This window comes from Hemicordylus capensis, chromosome 5 (assembly GCF_027244095.1).
Source record: "Hemicordylus capensis ecotype Gifberg chromosome 5, rHemCap1.1.pri, whole genome shotgun sequence".
NCBI classification, from domain to species: Eukaryota; Metazoa; Chordata; class Lepidosauria; order Squamata; family Cordylidae; genus Hemicordylus; species Hemicordylus capensis.
The window spans coordinates 212,008,645-212,032,008 of record NC_069661.1 but is presented as its reverse complement, the minus strand read 5'-3'; the positions used below and the strand labels follow the sequence as shown (position 1 = coordinate 212,032,008).

At 44.0% G+C, this 23,364-nt stretch overlaps 1 protein-coding gene across 4 annotated transcripts in view; it reads right to left on the bottom strand.

The window, feature by feature from the left end:
- Positions 1–7,226: 7,226 nt before the first annotated feature.
- Positions 7,227–23,364, bottom strand: part of ATF7IP (activating transcription factor 7 interacting protein) — a 139,629-nt gene continuing 123,491 nt past the window's right edge. For all 4 annotated transcript variants that reach the window (XM_053254286.1, XM_053254288.1, XM_053254285.1 and 1 more), the window contains 3 exons: positions 21,860–22,045; positions 13,903–14,015; positions 7,227–12,182 (listed from right to left, as the gene is read on the bottom strand). In XM_053254286.1, the coding sequence (XP_053110261.1) occupies positions 11,766–12,182; positions 13,903–14,015; positions 21,860–22,045 (716 nt within the window). In that variant the 3' untranslated portion in view covers positions 7,227–11,765. The remainder of the gene's footprint in view (positions 12,183–13,902; positions 14,016–21,859; positions 22,046–23,364) is intronic.

The following is a 23,364-nucleotide window of genomic DNA, read 5'->3' as shown; positions in this document are numbered from 1 at the left end:
AGATCCAGCAAATCTGCACTCAGCCTTAAGCCAATTACTCTATTTCAGCCTAACCTACCTCACAAGGTTGTTGTGAGGACAAAGTGGGTGGGTGACAATAATCATGTATGCCACTCTGAGTTCCTTGGAAGAAATGTGAGATTTATTTATTTATTTATTTTGCATTTTTATATCCCACTCTTCCTCCAAGGAGCCCAGAGCGGTGTACTACATATTTAAGTTTCTCCTCACAGCAACCCTGTGAACTAGGTTAGGCTGAGAGAGAAGTGACTGGCCCAGAGTCACCCAGCTAGTTTCATGGCTAAATGGGGATTTGAACTCAGGTCTCCCTGGTCCTAGTCCAGCACTCTAGCCACTACACCATGCTGGCTCTCTGAAAATGTAATAAACCACTCTGCAGCAGAACTTGATTAGATCTACCTGGAGACCAATCTGGAGAATTCTCAATGTTTAGTTATTTTGAGTGTGCATAACTTGGTATTCACATAGAAGTAGGCAGACTTAGTCTCTATTGAGAGCAAAACTCCCATTCATGGTCACACTAACCTCAACCTGATCTAAATTAATTATATAATGTAACAGCAGCAAATATTTTTAACATCTGTTAAATTCAGATCCTTTGTATATAACCCAGAGCATTGAAAGAATAACTGTACACATTTCTAATAACAAGCTATTGCTATTATTTTATAGCAATCCTTTCTATTTATCTCTACAAAGAGTTACAAACGCTTCAGCACTGACTAGGATGCAGGCCATTTGCGCGCGCGCACGCACACACACACACACACACACCACCTTTGGAGCAGCCGCTTTTTTTCTCATGCTAGACCAGCTCCTGAAAATTCTTTAGCAGTCTCTTCACCTCAGGAGCGTTACTTACTGGTAATAACATATACAACACAACTGAATATAATTTCATGATATCTCTCAACAATTGACAGCTTTCAAGAATATATTTTACAGCAAAATTAGTTCCCAGATTTAAGACCCTGTCTAATTCCTGACCAAAACAATACTTTACCAATCCCTAAAAGAAATTGTAACAATTTCTGACTCCAGACAGTTAGATTAACACCTGGCTGGCCAGTTCTGACTAGCCTTCTCAGTCAGCCAGCTCACATGGGAGATGCTTATCATCTCATTGTGAAGTGTGAGCAGGGGCGTAGCAAGGTTGGAGGGGGCCCAGAGACAGGATTTAAAAATGGGCCCCTCGCTGATACACACACACACAAACACACTTCACAATATATAGTGCACTCACACTCACATCCCCATTATGAATACGGTGAATATCTAGTTCACATTGAATCTAGTTTCTTTACTCTCTGTTCCTGCTGATCTCCAAGAGACTCAACATAATCCATAGGGGGTGCAACATGGGCGGGTGGGGAGTCATGTGAAGTGCCTCTGTCGGGCCCCTTGAGGCAGTGAGGCCCCAAGACAACTGCCTCCCCTTGCCGAATGGTAGTTACGCCCCTGAGTGTGAGCACTGTAAGATATTCCCCTTAGGGGATGGAGCTGCTCTGGGAAGAGCATCTAGGCTCCAAGTTCCTTCCCTGGCTTCTCCAAGATAGGGCTCAGAGAAACTCCTGCCTGCAACCTTGGAGAAGCCGCTGCCAGTCTGTGTAGACAATACTGAGCGAGATGGACCTATGGTCTGACTCAGTATATGGCAGCTTCCTATGTTATCAGCTGAGTCACTGCTCAGAGTGCATTGGGAAGCTGCCTGGTTGTTTAAAATTTGTAACTTTCCAAAAAGCCCCAAAAGAAGCTATTTTGGTAAACAGAGGTTCTGGTAGTTTACTACTGCCACCAGGCACTCTAAACTTTCATAGATCAAACCGCTGGACTAGAATGCTTTATTCCAGGGTCTCTCTTGAACTTGGAACAGGAGAGGAGAGCTGGTCTTGTGGTAGCAAGCATGACTTGTCCCCATAGCTAAGCAGGGTCTGCCCTGGTTGCATGTGAATGGGAGACTTGATGTGTGAGCACTGCAAGATATTCCCCTCAGGGGATGAACCCGCTCTGGGAAGAGCAGAAGTTTTCAAGTTCCCTCCCTGGCTTCTCCAAGATAGGGCTGAGAGAGATTCCTGCCTGCAACCTTGGAGAAGCTTCTGCCAGTCTGTGAAGACAATACTGAGCTAGATAGATCAATTGTCTGACTCAGTATATGGCAGTTTCCTATGTTTCCTAACTTGTTATTGGGCCAATATAAAAACCTGCTCCCCAAGCGTTTGCCTGCATGTGGAGGTACTTATAGCTGACCTGAGCTCTTAGAGACACTGTGCACCCTAACCCTAACCCCACACGTCTCCCCAAGTTAATAACCAACTCTGAGAGGCTTGTAAAAAGAAAAGAACAAAAAATGGTTTATCCAGTTGCTACAGACTGGTATATCTGAGGCTTTAGCTTTTTAGATGCACTTAAAAATGCTTAGTTTGTTACAAGAATGTTTCAAAATGCCCAGATCTTACTTCGGTGCCACACACTGAAATCTTAGTTACACATGATAAACAACAGATATTTAGAAATATAAAGCACACAGAAAATATAATTCCTAACACAAAGTCTGACTAAACATACTTTCCCCTATGCTAGGCTCCAAAGTCCCAAAAGCCTGGGCTTCATTCCCCCTTGAAAACTCACCAAAAATCCCGACGAGGTCAAGCCTCCTGCAATCCTGTCTTTCAAGGATCTGAAAGTCATCATGCGGGAGCAAACTCCATGCTGGATTTCCTGCCCCCCCTACTCTCCTGTTTACTTCCCCCTCCTTCTTCCCATCATTCTCAGCAGCAGCTCTCATGTCCCACCCATCTGGGGGATTGATTGGTCAGCCCTGGAGATTGCCAGCCTGTCAGTCTGGGACAGGGGTTCACTTCCTGTTGACCCTATTGGGAGTGGGTAGGCTGGTCACCACAGAAACAACTTTTCCTGCTCCTGCCAAGAATTAATAGCAGGCCTACAATAAGGCAAACCTTCTCAACCTCGCTAAAGCAGGCCCTTGTTCCCTGGTGTCACAGTGAGCTGGAACGATCTTAAAGTAAGCAACCTTAAAGGCGTGCTACTTAATGAGCATACTCAGATCAACTGAAAGTGGGGAGAGGAGGAGGAGACTGCTATATACCCCCTATTAGAAGTTGCAGGCAGGTGTGTTTCTCCCTACCCTCAACCCACCCTTTACAAATACTGCTGCTGGAAAATGTGGTGACAATAGGAATTTACATGTGCAAATGAGAAAATTGTTCTGTTTCGTGAGAACTAAAAATGGAATGAAACCATAGTTTGTGTCAGGCAAGAACTACAGCAATAGGGGCAGGGGTGCAGATCCCACCCCAATCATCTGAAGAGTCCACCCCTCATTTCACAGAACTCTCCCCGCTGCCAGACTGTGTGTCAGATGACCCATATTTCCCACCAAGTGTCATTTCTTCCCCTCAGGGGAAAATAAAATCCCCCTCTATCTGAATCCCTGCGTAAGAGGGAGGGAGAGGCAAGTTGCCCTGTGCCCTCTGCTTCCCTGTTTCTTTGCTATTCCAGGCATGCAACACAGTCTGCTCAAAGATCAGTATAGGAATTGTGCATGGGAAGTTCCTAGTTGGCTGTTTCACATAGTGACAGCTCTTCTCAAACACATTTTCTGAGGGAGCAGCAGGCTGAGACCCTTCCTCTGAAGCAGAGCCACTATGGGAAGGGTGGCTCCTGCCCATCACATAAACCATCCATTCTGGAAGGTCCCATGCCTGGTTTGTGCATACACATTCCACTTGTGGAATTCCACTTGTGGAACCATAATCCACTTGTGGAATTCTCTGTCACAAGATATGGTGACAGCCAACAACCTGGATGGCTTTAAGAAGGGTTTGGCTAACTTCATGGAGGAGAGGTCTATCAATGGCTACTAGTCAGAGGACCACCGCCTGCCTCAAAGGCAGGATGCCTCTGAGTACCAGTTGCAGGGGAGTAACAGCAGGAGGGAGGACATGCCCTCAACTCCTGCCTGTAGGCTTCCATCGGCATCTGGTGGGCCACTGTGTGAAACAGGAAGCTGCACTAGATGGGCCTTGGGACTGATCCAGCAGGGCTGTCCTTATTCCCCATTTGTGGGACTGCACAGCAATAACAAGCTATAAACCCAGGAACATTGTAGATAATACGGATTCCTCTCAGTAAAAGGTTTCTGACTGGCAGAACGTCGAAGAGAATGGACACGGGTGGGCAAAAAGTGTCAGTTATGTGGGAGGGAGGAATTGTGTGTGCATCGAGGATTTAAAATTGTATATTTTAATTTATTTATTTGGCACATTTCTATACTACCCCATACACAAGTCTCTGGGCAGTTCACAATCTAAAAACATAAATACAATTAAAACAACTTAAAATATAGATAAAAGCTCTAAAACTTTAAAACTATGAATTAACAACCTGATTAAACAGTCTTGTTTTCAGATATTGCTTAAAAACATCCAGAGAAGGGAAGACTCTGATTTTGTTAGAAAGCACATTCCAAAGTCCAGGAGCAACCCTAGAAAAGGTCCGGTATAATATGAGGTCATCATAAGTCATGATGAATCACAATAAAAGCTTGTCTATCATGATGTTACCACAAGACAAGATGGAGCTGTCAGTGGTGTGCAGACTTCCTGTGACAACAAATAAGACAGGTTACCTCAGAAATATCGGACATAGGTGTACTGGTTTCTACAAAAGTGGTCGAGAATGAATAATGCATTAGGACGTAATAAAGCCCAGGAGCTGCCTTCCCTCCCAGCCTGTTCTGTAATACACGCTAAGCCAATAACACTAGAATATGTAATGAAAGTCTATCCTCGCACAGGATGAGGATGATTGTATAGTATTAAAGGGCTGGACATTAAAGAGAGTCTACTGTACCTTTTGCTGTGCTGGTCAGAAGATAAAGGGGGTGCAGATGCATGCCTATACGAAGGGACACTCTTGGGATGAGGTGAAGCTGCATTAGCTGTTCCTAGGACATTTTCCAAGATGGAAAAATAGCTGGTGAGGCTGCACTTTTATCATGCTTCCTCATTCTTTGCATGGCCGGGTAGATAGTAAAGGGGCATTAGTAAAGGAGATATTGATATATTTATTTATTTATTTATTTATTCAATTTCTATACCACCCTTCCAAAAACGGCTCAGGGCAGTTTACACAGAGAAATGATAAATAAATAAGATGGATCCCTATCCCCAACGGGCTCGCAATCTAAAAAGAAAAATAAGATAGACACCAGCAACAATCACTGGAGATACTGTGCTGGGGGTGGATAGGGCCAGTTACTCTCCACCTGCTATATAAAGAGAATCACCATGTTAAAAGGTGCCTCTTTGCCAAGTTAGCAAGGGATATACAGGGGCATTGCTACTCTAGGGATTTAAACAATCTGGGACCAGGGCCCACAGGCTCCCCTTTCATAATTAAACTCAATCTTACCCTGCTCCCCCCACCAAGAATAATTAGATTTTTTAAAAGTCTCTAATATTATAATCCAGCACCTCTCAAGGTGAAAGCACCAGAAAGCTAAGCGAAGCTAGGAGTTCTCTCCCCTACTGAGAGCAGGTGCCTCCACGGCTACATTCCCTTTCTGGAAGAGGTCATGGAGTGAGGAGATAGCTGAGATTCAGGGCTCTGAGCAATTAATTGGGGGCCTGTGCCCTATAGGCCACTCCCTGATGACACCCCTGCAGGTATACATCATTTTTGCAGTGAGCCTGCTGAGGAAACACTGCACATTTTAGAAATGTATGCAACTTTCTTTGCGGGATCAAGCACAGAGCAAACCCCTTGCTCTGGATTGCAGAAGCCAGATTTGCCCAGTGCTGTCTGGCTAGCTCTTGTGTTGTCAAAGCCACCTCCTCAACCCACAACTTCACAAAGTGGTTTTCATACTGTAAAGAACAGGGCAAACAATTATTATTTTTTAAGTACTGAACAAGTGTTTGAGCAGCTATGTGTTTAAATATTTGAAAACAAGAAAAACCCGCTTGAGGCATGGAAGCTGTTCTACAGGCTGTATGTATGTCATCAGAGAAGCCAAGATGGGGGCAAACAGCTCACTCTCCTGCAGAAAAGCTGCGGCACCTGCTTGTGCTTACATTTACATGCCCCTCCAGTTAGGGGGAAACAGTTTCTCTCCCCTAGAAGCTGCTTTTTGTGTTTACATTAGAATAAGCAAATACGATGAACTACTTCTGGAGAGGCATTCCCACCTGCACCTTCAGAGAGCAAACACAATATTGTATTTTTCTTCAAACGAGGAAGCCATGTGAAGATAGCAAGTGTTAAGACTTGCTTCCTGCTGTGCAAGAAGTCACCCTCCCTGTGGGGAACAGAGGCATCATGGAGTCGGTCCTTCTCCTGTAACTATCATGTAAATACTGATGATGGTGGTGCTTGTGGCCATCATATTGATCTGCTCCGCTTTTATTGCTTTCATTTTTATGAGGTGTGTTTTGAGTGCTAGTAGTGTATTTTATTTTTGACAGCATTAGCCACCTTGAACATTTTATATACAAATATGGAAAAATGGGGTACACACATGTTGATATACATACATTGTGATCATTTACAGTCCCAATGCACTTTCCACAAAGAATAGCTGCATTTCTTGAACTTGGCTTGCCTTAGAAACAGCTGCAGCACACAGAGATATTTGCATATAGTGTGACTGTGAGAGGGGAGGGGAAGTAGGGAACCTGCAAGCAGAAGGAAGAAACTTGGTATGCCATAGCCCTGAAGTGCCTTTTTTCCTGGCCAGATCCAGAGACTGGAGATCAACTCCACAAGGAGAAAAGGGGCTGACAGGCAGTTTTGGAAGGGAAAGCATGGACAGAGGAAAAGTTCAGCACTCTCTCCCTCCCAACCTTTATCCACTGTAAATTGCCCCATCTGAAAAGTATATGTATTTATAGCAATGATGACTTATTAGACCCTTAGAAAATAAAACTCAAAACATCCATGATAACTAAATACAATTGCCTAGCTACAGGGATGTAGTAATGTTACGAGTGTGCATCCTGGGACAAATTAAGGTGCCCCCCCACCTCCTTCCTCCACCCCTATTTCTTCAATATGCAGCAGGGGTGGGGGTTCTAGGTGCACTCTGGTTCACTTCCTGTCAAAGTGAGGATTGTGGAGTTTTAAAAACTGCAACAAAACTCAAAGACCTCTTGAAGATGAGAACCAACCACACAAAACTCCAAAGGTTAAAAACCCAGTAGTTTATTTCAAAGTATAAATCTCAGGCTTGTCAGACAAAACCCCACTACAATTAACACGTATACAGACACTAATCTAATGCATACAAAAATTGGGGGGAACTTGCCATTGCCCTGCTTAAACTGGACTTTTTGGTACATCTTACATTATCTTTATTTACACGTTCATCTGCAGAAGAAGAAAAAAATCAGAGTGCAAAGTTTGTATAAAGGGTTTTGTAGGAGTTTATTTGCCAGTGGCTGGTAAGTTACTCAAGTCCAACAAGTACCCCAAGGATTGGCTGTCCAGTTACTTTATTTACAGATAAAACTTTTATTTTAAGACAGCGCTTAAAATATACTTTCAAACAGGAAAAGCCAGCACATTAAGATGAGAACCAAAAATGTGCTTTAGAATATTGATTAGATCCAATGATAAAAAGAACACATTTTAATTTGTAATCTTGTCTACTTGTACATTTTACTCTCCTCAACATTAACAGTTTACAGAAAGGATGGGTACTTTCTTTGTGGCAATACTAGAAGGTCCTCCTGTGTGTTGTCAAAACATTGGTACCCAGTTCTTGCCCCAGTAACACAAAAAAGAACACCCCCCAAAATCTTGAATATATCTTTTTTTTCTTTTCTTTTTAAAAAAATCTGGATATTCTTGCTGTTGACTGAATGAAAATACTAAAGGAGTTAAAAGAAGGCATCATCCCAACTTGGTTTTTGCACTGCATTTGCAGTTCTCCTAGCTAATACTGTGATGTGGCTATTCAAGGAATGAGGGATAAAGCTGCTTACACACTATCTGACCCTGTATGTAATGTGGATTCTAGGTCACAGACCACTTAAGACAAATTGCCTGAAGTGAAAGGGTGAAGTGACATGATTTACTGCAGTACAACAATTGTGTTCTACTTCCAGTAACTTCCCTCTTGCTTCCACAGATGTCAATAGCTTTACCACAGTTTTCCTTGAGTCCTTTGTGTTCAATGCATACACTGAAGAGGCACAGTAATTTCCCCAATATGCTCAACATTCTGCCTGGAGCTAGACTTCTTGCTCCAATGGTCCTTGAAACACACTGCTTGTACTTCTTGTATGTATGTTCAGAGCTCTTAGAACATTTGCTCAAGCACCTCATCTCTTCCCATTAAAGTGCCAACGTACAGAGCATGCATCTCTCTTTACCTCCAAGTTTCCAATCAATCTTAACTGGAAAGGCTTTCTAGCTGAGGAACAAAATGGGAGATACACAAGCAAGTTAACCTAAGGGACTCACATAAAATTTAGCAGCAATTGTCCTACCACTTTTTCATGTTTGAACTGTGAAAACATTTCACTAGTCCTTTCCTCTGGAATGAAACGTGTTTCTCTGTCATTACAGATCGATTCTCAAGTATTGAAAGACAAAAGAACAGAGCATTGCTGAAATACAGATGAAAAACATTCACATTTAATAGCAGTAGAAAAACAGAATGTTCAAGCATGGGCCAGCCATATACTGCAGTAAGGAAAGCATGGTGAAAAAATACTGACAGTACAATGTGGAGACTAAAATCCCTGCCTGTCCTCTCTTCTTTAAGATTCATAGGAAAGATCTCCTTTGCCCAATCTATAATGAGTGCACAGTGCTGACTGGGGCACATAATTTCACAATAAGCACAGCAGAGTAAAAATCCAATGACTTTGTAGCTTGGTATTGTGCAATCCAGTTTAGCTTATAATACTTTGATAGAAAGGAAGTGTTATCCTCCAAAATCTGTTACAAGCAATTTCTCAGACCTATATTTCTCAGACCCGTTTTCTTCTTTGGAATAAAGCCAAAGAAACACGGTACCAAACACAAGGCCATACGGTCCCAAACTATGAGCTCCTGCCAACCACATATTCAGAGGCTGCCTTACTCTCTGTGTTGCCCTGCATAATTACCCAAATTTATTCTGCATCAGAAAGTAGGGATTTTTAAAAACTGACAGCCTCAGTGCTAGTTTCAGTCCACAAATCAGAAGTTTGTGTTGTGAAATATGCATTGGATCCAATTTATCAAAACCTGTAGTTGGCATCTGTCATATATTTATTTGGTTCAAAGTGGAACACAGTCAGAAGAATAGTAAGTAACTTGTAAAAAAGGTTTAGTTGCCAATGTCTGCTGTATCTCTATAATAAGGGGAAGAACGTACAAAGCATGTCGGTGTAGTTTTTCTAGGCCAGGATTCACACATTTTCTGTCTACATATAGGGGATTTACATCTATTTTGGTGACATATTCAGGTACCATCTCTGGGTGCCTTTGTTTAGAATGCATGTCCCAGGTACCTCCAACCAAGAAAGGAGTGTTACACTCTCCCTTGACTTTGCTGCCCAAGTACAATAAGGTGGAAAGAGGGTGTGTGTGTGTGTGTGTGTCACTTTCTCCTGCAAGACCCAAATCAGATCTTGAACTACCTCTTTGGTTACGTACAATTGGGATTGCTGAAGTCACACAGTTCAGCGATATGCTCCTAGTTCTTAATTTTCCTCCCTTTAAACAATTTTTGTAAGGAAATGCTCTCTCCATAGATGTTTGGTACTCGTCCAATGCCAGCTGATTCCCCCGCCCCCGTATTACTCATTAAAATAAGAGGCAGCCCAAACACGCCCCAAACTGAGAAAAAAATTATCCCAGAAGTGGTAACTCCAGAAAGATAATTAGTCACATTGCCAGAAAACAGACAAACCAAGCAGTCTAATTTTTGTAAGTAATAGCACCATTGCCAAACAAACTGAGTTTTAACTGTCTGCTTGAGGTGGAGACATTTCTCACAAACAACAAAATTCACCCATTTCAAAAGATAATTCTTAACTAGAGCCACTAGAGAGATTTAGCCAAAGATCTATAGGAAGAAAGAGGGTTCCATGCCACTCAAAAGGAACTCCATAGAGAGGACTGTAAAAGAGATGAGGACACAAAGTGTACCATATGTAAAAACACAAGGTACTTGACTCCATATATATGTTCTCACAGAAACAGAATTAAGACCCTGACTTCCCAAAATACACAATATCAACGTAGTCCCAGTTTTAGGCTTTCCCCACTTTGAACTTTAGTTTCAACTATCCGTGTCAAAATAAGACATTATAAAAGAACTAAACCCTGGGCCAGAAAATGATGTGGGAAGAGTTACCTCTCAACTGGAGTTGATAAACCAGGAAGACAATAGATGTGTTGCTTTCCTCTGGAAGACCACATGGTACAGCCTTCTTTGATGTCCATATCAGTTGTGGTTTAAATATGTTTGTTATGGGCATGAGATGGGATAGAAAAAGTGGAGGTACTGTTCTGTTGCCTTGACTTAGCTCACTGAAATGTTGTATTATAAGATTTAATTAAAGTTCCTTGATGATAGCAGTTATCAAGTTGGCTCAGTACAGCAACCCAAATGTGTGTGAAGAGAATTTAGGCGTGTTCTGCCACACAGATTTCTTCTGGCCTACCCATATTGCACACCAATTTCTTGAGAAAAACATGATGTAGCCCAGGGCTGTACAGCTTCAGCCCTCTTGCAGATGTTGGTCTACAACACCCATCATTCTTAACTATTGGCCAGTGTGGCTGGGGGTAATAGAAGTTGTTGTCCAAAAACAGCTAGAGGGCCAATAATGTCCCCATCTTCAGAGGTTAACAGAACCAGCCAGTTAAAATGTTGTTCTGAGTGATCTCAAGTAGAAATTAACCAATGCAGGGGGAGCTGGGTGCTACAATACAAGGGAAGGTTATAATGTTCTGGGGCTAGGAAGAGTACAAAAATTGGGGGAGGGGGAAAGGAGGAGGAAAACACAGAAAATGTGGCTGCATTTATTTCTGAAATTACTGTTTAAGGCACAAATTAAATGTTTTAAAAAGAGGACATATATAAGAGGGGGATCAGGAAGCTACTGGAAATGCAAATGAAGTTTTCAACAAACCTGCTTTCAGCCTGATTTCAGAATGTTCTCTGGTTCTGGTGGCAAGCACTCTGTAGGCTAGTCAGAGGGCTCCTCTCCCTTCTACCCCCACCTCAACAAGTAGATGCATATACATTCCTCAGGAACTGGCCATACACAAGGTCCTTTGTCTTCCAGAAAGCAGACGATGCCTTGTAAGGTAAGACTAGTCGCTGTTCCAATACAAAAGAAAGCAAGACCCTGAATCCTGGCTTCCCTCCTAACCTGACCACTTCTCCTGCCCTTGTGCCAGTGTTTGATATTCCTGTTCAACCCACTGAGACACATCAGTATGAAGCCATGACTCGGGGTCTTACTGCTTAACAGATACAGCAGCTAGTGAGGGAAGAAGAGAAGGATTTTGTAGTTCAAGATTTATTCAGAAATACAGGCTCTCCCACTGCAGGCTAGGAATTTATTTTGGTTTTGGTTATGAGTTCATGTAGTGTACGACAGAGCTGTCCAAAATAATCCTGCAGAGGGAATTCTACAGTGAGTTTCATGCATGAGAATAAACCCCAAACCAGAGTAAGCTGCAACTGTGGGGCAAGAATGGAAGCCTTTCAAGTCCCTAGTTTAACTGCTCTGGGAAGCAATCACATCTGTCGACTGGGGGTCACAGAAGGGTCCAAAGCGTCCATAGATGTCCTTTGCACGAACTGCAAAATAGTATTTGCTGCCAGACACAAACTGAGTAAGCGTGCATGCCATAGGCAGAGGGAGGGCCTTCACTTCCCCAATCTTTTTCCATTGGGAGGGTACAGTGGCACTGGGGTCCTCATGGTATGCATATAGATGATAGCTATCGACGCTGGCACAACTCCGGTCCACTTCCAAAACGCTCCAGGAGAGCACGATGCCATTCTGGCTTTGCACACGTGCTAACTTCAGATGTGGCTTCTGAGGCAGAGAGGTATTGGCAGCTTCGGGAGGCAAGCGTGATGGCTGTGGGGCATCTGGCAGTGGGGCTGGGTGCACAGGCCGCAAGGGCTCCTAAGGGACAGAAAAACATTTAAGAGAAGAGTGCAAGGAAGGTGAGAGAGAAGACGTCATTTCTTCCTATTTTCAAGATATATTCTCTATCAGTCAAGTAGATTGTGCATTCCCGAGAACAGTTCTCAGATCTCAGCAAGGAATTACAAGCCATAAGAGACAGCAACATATTCCTGTTTCAGGGTGGGAAAGTCCAAAACATAGGCTCAGACCTGGACTGAAGAAGAGCAGGGGGAGAAGAGGAGAAAAGAAAATTCCCTCATTTTCCAAGTGGGAGAATCATTTTTCTCCCCGCTGAGCTCAGTTGAGAGGAGGGCATTCATTCATTCATAGTTTTATGTCTCTTGAACATGTGGCTGAACTCAATTTTCTACCTTTTAAATAGAAAATGACAAAGTTTGTTTTAGGTTCTCTTCTTCAAAGCAAAATGGCAGAGGAGAGGCAACCCACAGTTAAACCAATATCCAGCTAGTTCAACTGATTTCACTACAGAAGACTCCATTATAATCAGTCACAAAGGGAAAATGTGTGTTGGAAAATATGAAGTATTAAAGAACCATACTTTGAAGAAATGCTATCCTTTTCTCAGGCATACACTGATGCAACCCAAAGAGTTAATGGATCAGTTAACAACTTATCAGGCCCTAACATCATCCCACAGTGAGCCAAAATTTCCTTGAAAAAGCACTCTTTAAAGGCCAACAATGCTATTTTCAACACATGAAAAGCGAGGAGCAGCATCTTACACAGCAAACTAGGGCTGTGGCTCAAATATTAACAGCTGTACAGTTAGAACTCAGACTCCTGGGATACTAAAGTATCCACATGTAATCTCCTGGACACTTGGTACTGCTCCTTTAAGCAGACCTGCATTGTGTCTCCCCATCTGTTTGCAGCCCTCAGGACATTACAAGTACCCTCTTTGGCCCTTTCTCATATTTTTCTGGGCATTCAATGTTTTCCAGAAAAAGTAACCAAATTAAGTTTGTAGAAACAAAAGATGAAGTGCCCTGGCATTTGTAGAGATTAAGGGCTGAAATAGACATTATATGGGCCATGGGTAAAACGCTTACCTGTGCAAACCTATCCAGTATGTGTGCCCTGTTAAATTTAAGTACATTTACTTCATGTGCTGGCCTATTTGCAAGTAATGTTAGCACACTTTACTTGTGGCACGCATTTGTGTCTGCTTCAGTCCTAAACAGTGCATTGTGGCATGAGCTTCCATAGGCAATGTTGATTTCATCAGAAACAAAAGTACACTAAGAGGACAGTAGAGATTACATTACATCTCCTTCTCAGAGATATGCTAAAGAATAAAGGAAGCTAGTAATGTAAGAATGGAAGTACTGAGAAAATAATCCTAACTGCTAGAATGTAAATACTTAACTTGGACATGCCAAAGCACAAATACTAAATAATTGCTGCAGCAATTAGGACTCTGACTGACCCTCCCCAAGAAACAAAGTCAGATTCATTAATCCCAGATCTCTAGCCTCTTGTTCCAAGCGTTTCTGTTTAAACTACAGTGACCCTAATCACAGAGTTAGTGTGTCCAACGGGACTGATGTGTTTCTCCACTGGATTCTGCATGTCTGGTTTGCATCTATTTAAATGCAGACTCTCCACTGTGGCTAGGCCTAAATTGTTAAAGGGACTTTGTGGCAAGTGATGGCACATAATGAGATTCTTCTTTGAATGTTCATCATTCAATACTTACTGAATGCACTTGAGGTGGCCGGTGATGAACTGTGAGCTGAGGCCCTCCAGATCCCAAGGTGAGTCCATTGTTTACAACATATGCAGTTGTTTGAGGCATTCGCACAGTCACACCTACACAGAAACCAGGAGAAAGACACATGTTAAGGATGCTAGAAATACAATAAGGTTGTGCATGTGACCTCACACTGCCACTCACAAAGGTCTGCGGGGAAGGCAGGAGCTTGCCTCCTTTCCCAGCAGATAAGCAGTGGTGTCTTCGCCTTTGCTGTGCATCCACACAATGTCAAGGCAAAAGCCGGAAGCGGGAGGACTCCCCCTCTCCTGGACCCAAAGTGCCCCGCACCATGAATGCAGAGACTGCTCTCATTAGAGCAGTCACCACGCTTGGCACGGCTGCTCCTCCCCCCGCCCCCCGGTTCACGGCCGGTGGGCTGGTGCAGTGGGAAGCCTTTTAACCCAGCCATGACCATGCTCATGATTGCCTGCTGAGGTTAGAAAATTGGGCTAGTAGGGGTGGAAGCGTCAGGATTGGGAGTGGTCCCAGCACTCCACACAAGCAGCTCAACCCAGGCTGGGCTGCCCTAGCCTGGGTTGGGCTACTCGTGTGAATAGCCTCAATGTCTGGTGATGACAGTTTTCAGTTCCATTTATTTGCTTAAAATCAACCACATTATTTGCCCCCGTGACTAATAAGACACAAATAGACTGACACCAAACTCCTGCAGCCACCTAATGCAGACTGTGCATTCAGAGTGGGGTTTTCCCAATTCAACCTGAGCAGGATCTAAAATTAACTGGAATGGACATCAGAAAACTTATGAGTGCGTGCATGTGCACATGCCTTAGAGGGAACAGTGGTGGTGAAAGGAAAAAAGTGCACCATTCCATTCAAGTGAAACTCTGCCCAAAGTGGCAGTTGTATCTGAGGATATGGCAGGTCATGTGTTACTTCTTGCATAGGACACTTTACACATAGCAGTTGATGAATGTCTGAACCAGCCCACGTGTAGTGTCACAAGAAGTTAGTGTTGGGGATACAGAAGAAAAAACAGGTTGCTCACCTGTAACTGATGATCTGGAAGAGATCCGTCAACATCTATAAGTATGGATTCTGTGCCTGAACAGGGACCATGCAGTAGGCATGCCTCAGTTTGTCGAGATGTCCAAGCCCCACCCCCACGCTAACAGTGTGCTATTTAAATGCTGGCTGGATGCCTTGTTCCTCAGTTCTTGGACAACCGCCGTGGAGGATGACCATCCAGGTACACAGGTGAGTTCATCCATGTCGACAGAATAGGTAACGGCCTGGACACAAGTACACACATAGCAGAGCAATACTGCAGAGGGGTGGTTCAGGAGGGTCTTATGGATGTGGATGGATCTCTTCCAGATCATCAGTTACAGGTGAGCAACCTGTTTATCTGGATCGAGATCCATAAGTACGGGTGACTAGCAAGCTCCCAATGGAGAAGGGTGCAGTAGTGATTATTGTAACACTCTTTTAAGAACACTTCTCCTGAAGTTAGCCTCAGCAGGAGAGTTAGCAGCCTGTCTATGGCACAGTGCTTTATAAAGGGTAACTCCGTGGACCATGTCGTCTGACCACCACGATAGTGATAGTAGAATTTGCGGTGGCAGTTCTAGACGTTTTCGTTGGCTGTCCATGTTGGGATGGAAAGCTGACAGAAACCATAGTTGCAGTTTCTGTATCTTCAGCCAAGCAGAACGTATCACCGCATAGCAATAAGCCATCAGTCTGAGGAGGCACTGTATTGATTGGATTGGCTGTAGGGGATGTTGCTGGAAGAGTTGAACCAGATCCCAGATACAAAGGCATCTGTCTTCTGTCTGGCAAGTATGCTCTTTGGTTTACCGTGTCCAATACTGCTCCTATGTAGGTGGTCACCCGCACCAGTTCCAGTCGGTACTTCTTCCAATTGACCTGGATACTGAGGTCCTGGAGAAGAGCTAACAAATATTGGATCTGTGAAAGTAACTCTCCTCTTTCTCTGGAGGTCAGAAGCCAGTTGTCTAAATAAGGGTAAATGATAAGGCCCTGAGTCCTCAGATGGGCAATCAAGACTGCCATGCATTTGGTAAAGACCAGAGGGGTGGTACAAAGTCCAAAGGGCAAGAAACTGTATTGGTACACTTGGTGGTCTTCGGTAAAGCATATTTCCTGTGTTGTTCTCTGATGCTGATGTGGAAGTAGGCATATTTTAGATCAGGGATTCTCAACGTTGGGTCCCCAGATGTTATTGGACTTCAACTCCCATAATCCCCAGCCCCAGTGGCCTTTGGTTGGGGATTATGGGAGTTGAAGTCCAAAAACATCTGGGGACCCAACGTTGAGAATCCCTGTTTTAGATCCAGCGTAGCAAGCCACTTTTCCACCTGGAGAAGTGGAAGTATCTGTTGCAACGCCATCATCCGGAACTTCCTGACTCTGATCAGCTTGTTCAGGTGGCAGAGATCCATAATGGGGCGGATGCCTCCATGCCGCTTTGGGATCTGAAAGTAGCGGGAACAGAACCCCTCCCACCTGTGCGCCAACGGCACAGGGATGATTGCACCCTTCTTCAGCAGTTCCTCCACTTCGCCCTGTAAGGCTGTGGACGGCGGAGTGAACTTCATTGAGGGGTTGTTTTGAACTCTATGGAATATCCGGAGGATATGATCTTCAGGACCCAGCAGTCTGTGCGGTGCCATGCAAGGGAATGGCTTGCCAGCTTGATGGAATTGTGTGGCAATGGTGTTATCTTATCGGAATTCACTTGCCCAGATGTTGAGGCTCCCGCAGGCGGGAATGTGGAAGGAGTAGTGCCAGTGGGCAATCTTGAACTTCAAAGGCGCTTTGGAGGCTCAGGTTGCTTGTTATGGTGTGACAGCAGTGGCTTGGCTTCGCCTTGATAATGGCGCTTATTATAATGATGATATTGCCTCCTAAAATTGTGGCAATCCTGTTGCCTGAAGGAAGGCTGTTGTTTACTAGAGTAAGTATGATACTTTGAACTATAGGTAGAGGTTGATGCTGGGGAAGTGAACGTCTTAGCAGTGAACTTTGACTTTTTTAGTTGCTCCATCGTGGCATCTGTTGATTCACTAAACAGTCCAGTGCCATCAAAGGCCAGACCTTTGATCTTGTCTTTCATATTGGTCTGGAGGTTGGTGGATCTCAACCATGCATGCCTACGAAGGGTCACAGCAGCAGTAAGAGAGCGAGATTCAGACTCAGCAAGGTTCTTTGCAATGCTTAACTGCTGCCTAGTTAGGTCAGCAGATTTTTCAAGAGTCTATTGGAATTTCCTCTTAAAGTCTTCAGGGGACAAGGTGTCCAGGTCACCCTGAAGAGATTCCCAAAGACCATGATTATATTTGGCCGTACAAGCTGCATAGTTTGCCACCTTGACTGACAGGCACGAGATGGAATAATTTTTTCTCCTTAACAAGTCCAATTTTCATCCTCCTTTTTCAGGTGGAGCTGTGTGGCGCTTTCCGGATTTGGAGGAAGTGGCACAATCGACCACAAGAGAATTTGGAGCTGGCACAGCTCTGACCATAGATCCAAACCAAGTGCTTCTGCCATGGCACGCACGTGTGTGGTATGCTTTCATTTCCTCGTTTGGAGAAAAGTAAGTAGGTGGAGGCACATCAGTGGGGGATCCACCAAGCTGTCCACATCCTCCAGGTCTGATTCAAAGTCAGAGGAACTTTAGTACTCGGAGGCTGATGCAGTTGGGGAAGAGGGAACACATGTTTGAGTTTCCATGTTGGTATGCTGTGAAGGATACGGAGTGCCTGTCTGGGTATTATTATTATTATTATTATTTTGATTTCTATACCGCCCTTCCAAAAATAGCTCAGGGCGGTTTACAAAGAGAAACAACAAATAAATAAGATGGCTCCCTGTCCCCAAAGGGCTCACATTCTAAAACGAAACATAAGATTGACACCAGCAACAGTCACTGGAAGTACTGTGCTGGGGGTGGATATGGCCAGTTACTCTCACCCTGCTAAATAAAGAGAATCACCACGGTAAAAGGTGCCTCTTTGCCCAGTTAGCATGGGTACAGACAGAGCACAAGGAAAGAGAAGTAGTTTGCATGGTTTGGTTTGTTGTGTAGTTAACAGAGGTTGAGTTTGAGAGGCCTTTGAAACAGAGGAAAATGCTTGGTCCTTGGAGATCATTTGAGGCAACATTGATAAGGAAAATGCGAGCGGAGTATAAGGTCTCCAGGATCTTGCAGGTTTATAGTCATACGGCACACTCAGAGAGCAGGTGCCCATCACAGTTCGTGTCATGGTGAAGGTTGGGGGGAGGGATGTGCAAACCCACAAGTGTGCCAAGTTGTAGAGTCACATAGGTGTTCCGCCGACACGGCAAGTGCCAGAGGTGGAACAGAAGTGGTTCCAGTTTCGACATCTGTGGGAAGGAAACTCTTATAGGTCGAAGTGGATGGAGTACTTGAAGAGTTCAATATGGAAAGCAGTTTGTGCTATGGATAGGTCAAGAGCAGCAGTGGTACTGGTATCCGCCTTGTTCTCGTCAACATCGAAGGTTGGCAATGGTGGCTGGCATAGAGGAGACACTTGTGTCGAATGGTATGCATCGACGGTGCCAAAGATGAAACTGGAGTCAGTGCCGGAGAGAAAAAGCGAGCCCTTGATGTCGAGTGTGTCGGCATTGACGGACATAAGGATTGTAGATGTTGAACAGCTGTTGATGCTGACGCGTCAAGCACTGTTTTCGATGTCGAAGACTGAAATAGTGTCAAGGGACGACGCTGGATTGACGACTGCGATGGAGTATGCTCTTGTGTCAGATTGATAGTATTTTGTCGTTAACTTGGTGGTGTTGAGGGAGCCTCAGTAACATGGAGTTTTGCCAAATTAGAGGCACCCGGCATTGAGACGGTGTCTTGTGCGCAATGAGAACCGGTTGTCAATGTCAAAGGCTTGGTTGTCTTAGATGTAGAGGGAGAAGGTCTCAACATCAAGGTCGACATCGTGGATTTATGCTGCATCGACAATGTTGAGGTAGACATTTTCGACTTATGATGGCTCGATGTCAATGTAGTGTCAAAGCCTATTTAGAGGATTTTGACCGATGTGGAGTCGACAATGATGGTGGAGCAGAAGCTGACTTGGGTGGTGTTTTCGATGCCCAAGTAGATGGTCGTGGCTCACCAGGTGTCGGAGGGCTCAAAACCTCATTGTAAATGGCGGTCTGGAGACGAAGTGCCCTATTTTTTCAAGTTTGCTTGGAAAACGACAAACGAATTTCACAGAACACATTGTGCGTCTCACCCAAGCAAATCAGGCACAAATCATGGAGGTCCTTGGAGGGGAGTTTGGCTTTACAGCCCTCACACCTTTTGAAGGATTTTTTCTCCTCATCCATCTCGCGATGTGCAGAAGAGTAGTCAGGTCCATTCCATAGGTCAAAAGCCAGACGAAGTCTGTCAGCCAAGCCAAGTCGAAAAATACCAAAATGTAGTTTGTCAGCCAGAAACAAAGGTCATACACTAAAAATCTGTCCTTTAAAAATAAAGATGAACTCACAAAGGAACTTAACCGACGAAAGGAGTGACAGACCGAGGTCCAAACACAACGGCGGTTGGAAAAGAACTGAGGAACATGGTGTCCAGCCTGCCTTTAAATAGCACACTGTCAGCGTGGGGGCAGGGCTTGGACAGCTCAACAAGCTGAGGCATGGCTACCATGTGATCCCTGCACAGGTGCAGAACCCATACTTATGGATCTCGACAGATCTCGACCCAGATCTACTTCTTCAACCAAGACATCGAAGAAGAGCCCTAAGACGGCAAACCCTGACATATGTCAAAGCCCCAAGGAATATACAAACCTTGCAAAAACAAGACAGAATTCTCAAACTAGGGGCGTAGCTGTAATTGAACAAGGGGAGGAGAAATGGCACTGGGCCCCTGAGGAAGAGGGGGTCCTCCAGTTGAACAACAGCTTGCTATTCACTCTCCTTCTCCTGCCTCTCCAAAGAAGGCGGGGTGGGTGGAAGCAGGGACCCACCTTCACTTTTTCTCCCAGGGCCCACTCCAACCTTGCTACGCCCCTGCCTCAGAAAGAGGGTCAGATACCTTTAGCCTAGAGCTTAAGCAATACCCATTATCAAAAGAAGCCAATCTACAGAACTCCAACTGAAATTGTCTAATTAGAGGCAGACAAGACTGATAATAGAAAAATCTATTAAACAATAAAAACCTCACTGAAATGAAGTTGCAAAGTGGCATGACACTGAAGTTGTGAAACTACAGAGATGGCAAGTCACAATCATATATGAATTATAATCACTTTCTAGATAGAGCATATTTACTGGAGCCTTGTGTGTGCTACATTTCACTTGCATTATGTTATTTTACAATATTACTATAGCAGATTAAAATCTTTGTCCCAGAGCAAGCTCACATGAGGGAAAGAAATGTTGAATCAGCCTTGCTGAGTTGCTTGGCTAGGCCTCTCCTAAAACTATCCTGTATTATCAGTAGGTTCAAAATGCTGCCACCACCACCCCTATTATCGACAGAGCTTGAACTTCCCTGAGTTTGGGGTGGAATCCCAGGGGAAACTCTCTTTATTTTGCTCTTAGGCAAGTACAAAAATCTTCCACATGCAAGCCTGCACGTGGTAAGAAAACTGATAACTTCTGACTGTTTGAGGACGTGATTACACCAGAGAAAAATCCCCCTTTGCCCCCCCCCTTCCCTGAGTTAAAACGCAACTTGGGGAGGCTTGTAAAAAGAAAAGAACCCCCCTCAGTTGTATTCAATTACTACAGACTGCTTCAATTACTACAGACTGCTTCCTCAGAGGCTTCTGAGGCCTTCTCAACTTTTAAATACAGTTAAAAATACTTAGTAAGTTACAAAAATAGGTTTTAATGCACACGTACATTTTTATAAATTTTTCAATGCCCTAGGTAGGATGGGCATAGGCTAGTGTTATTTCAATTACCTTACAGGTAAACAATAATAGAGCAGTATCAGGAATATGCCAAAGCAAGCACACAAAGAAACAGAAATTCTAAAGCAAAAACTGACTAACAAACTGTTCCCTATGCCGAATTCCCTTTTCCTTGAACTCACTCAATTCCTGAGGAGAATCAAGCTTCCTGCAATTCTTTCTTTTAAGGATTTACAGAGTTATTCCATGAGAGAAACCTCCATGCTGGCTTCGAACATGAGGGAGCAAACTCCACTGCCCCTCATCACTCAACCTTTCCACACATAGGTACATAGGAAACTGCCATATACTGAGTCAGACCATTGGTCTATCTAGCTCAGTATTGTCTTCACAGACTGGCAGCGGCTTCTCCAAGGTTGCAGGCAGGAATCTCTTTCAGCACTATCTTGGAGAAGCTAGGGAAGGAACTTGGAACCTTCGGCTCTTCCCAGAGCGGCTTCATCCCCTGAGGGGAATATCTTGCAGTGCTCACACATCAAGTCTCCCATTCATATGAAACCAGGGCAGACCCTGCTTAGCTATGGGGACAAGTCATGCTTGCTACCACAAGACCAGCTCTCCTCTCCTAATGCTTCTCTCCAACAAAGATTGCCCTTCTTGTTCCCAGAAATCCCAGCAGCTGCTCTCTAGATCCCACCCACCTGGTGTACTGATTGGCTGCCCTGGAGTTCAACAGCATGTCAGTCAAGATAAGGGTTCACTCCCTGTTAACTCTTTAGGGGAGGGGAGTCTGATCACTATAAGTCACTCAGTACTACATACATTCAATGATGTTAAACTTTGGAAAATCGGTGTTTTCTCTCTTAGTTCTTAGATCTTCATTAGCAACGGTTTAAAGGCATCTAGTATGATAACATAAACTCTGAATTCATCCAATTTTTCTGTAGTATTTCGAGAGCAACAGAGAAACCTTAACATATTTGGTCCATAGAGTATATTGAATGAGAAAGGCTGCTTACCTGAATTTTGTGGGTTGACCTGTCTCAAACTAGGGTTCTGCATGACAGTGGTTCGTACAGGATTTTGTCCCGATGATGCAGGAAGAGTAGTATAGACCACTTGATGATTCGCAGGGGCTCTTGGTATGGGGAGCCTTGCAGCAGCCTGAGTCACTGGACGATGGGTTACATTCACAGTTGTCTGGGCTGGAAGAAAAATTGGAATAACTAGTACATAAACACTGACTCACCTGCAGATTAATATTGAGCACGCCGAATACTGTTTTGCACATGCAATGGTGGATTAACAATTTTACCCAATCCTCTCTATTCCCTCTGCATCCACCAGTACCTCCCCAAATGTATCTCCCAAGAGCTCCCCACCACAGGGACTTATTTTTGGGAGGCACAGGTGGCTACAGAGGGAAGGGCAGGGGATTGGCAAAAACTGCCCCTCCCCCACTGCACACACGAAATGCCATTGTGCACATGCAATTTTATTTTGAGAATAGTGGCCGACATCCAAACCAAAAATCATACAGTATGAATCAGGTAAAATGAACACAATTTCTCATAACATTATCTGAATTTGCTTTCAACAACATACTTTATTGAGAAAAATAAAAAGGAGACTTTGGAATTATGAAACATCTATAGCAAAAGAACCATTGTTCTCACCAAATGGGTCAATTTGGAATTGGCAATCACAAAATTTGCATCGGTAGAATTATCCTCAGCAGAAAATGCCGAATGATCAGTCATCAAGGTTAATTCAGTTCCATCTTAAAATTTCTGAGACATGCACACGTTAAATGTCTATCTCCACTCTAACTTTTTAAACCTTGAACTGTAAATAAGAAAATCACTTTGGTGGTAAATGGATGGTAGACCTAGGTACCAGTGTAATTCTGTATTCCCCTAGTAATTTTCTTCAGGTTATTAATATGTTCCTGCAATATCTCTTCTAAAAGACATTATTTAAATATATAATCAATAATCTTTTACTATACTGATATTTGAAAAATCCTCTATTTCTAAATTTCTTTGAGTGTTTGCAATGTACTGTTCTGGAATCTTTCTTTTTCATGAGCGATCTCCTTTTCCTAGCTTAAATATGCCTGCTTCCACAGATTTGTAAAGAGGTCCACCTGGCTTGTAGGGATGTGCAAAACGGTCCGGCGGTTCGGATCGAACTGAACCCAACCCCCCGGTTCTGTTAGGACTGGAACCGAACCACTGGACAGGTCCGAATTTTTTTTGTTAAAATTAAAATTAGTTATAAATACCTGTAGCCCTTTCAGGGGGCTTGCTGTAGGCCGTGTGTGTGTGTGTGTGTGGAGTCTGTGAGGTGTGAGCGGTGGCCATTTTGGCCGCCACCACGCATGCGCAAATGCCCTCTGCAAGGCCATAGGCCATGCCAGGCCTCGCAGAGGGCATTTGTGCATGTGCGGCGGCAGCCAAAATGGCCACTGCTCGCCTTTACAGAAGCCCGAAAGGACCAAAAATACTACAATTACCCGGCCGTG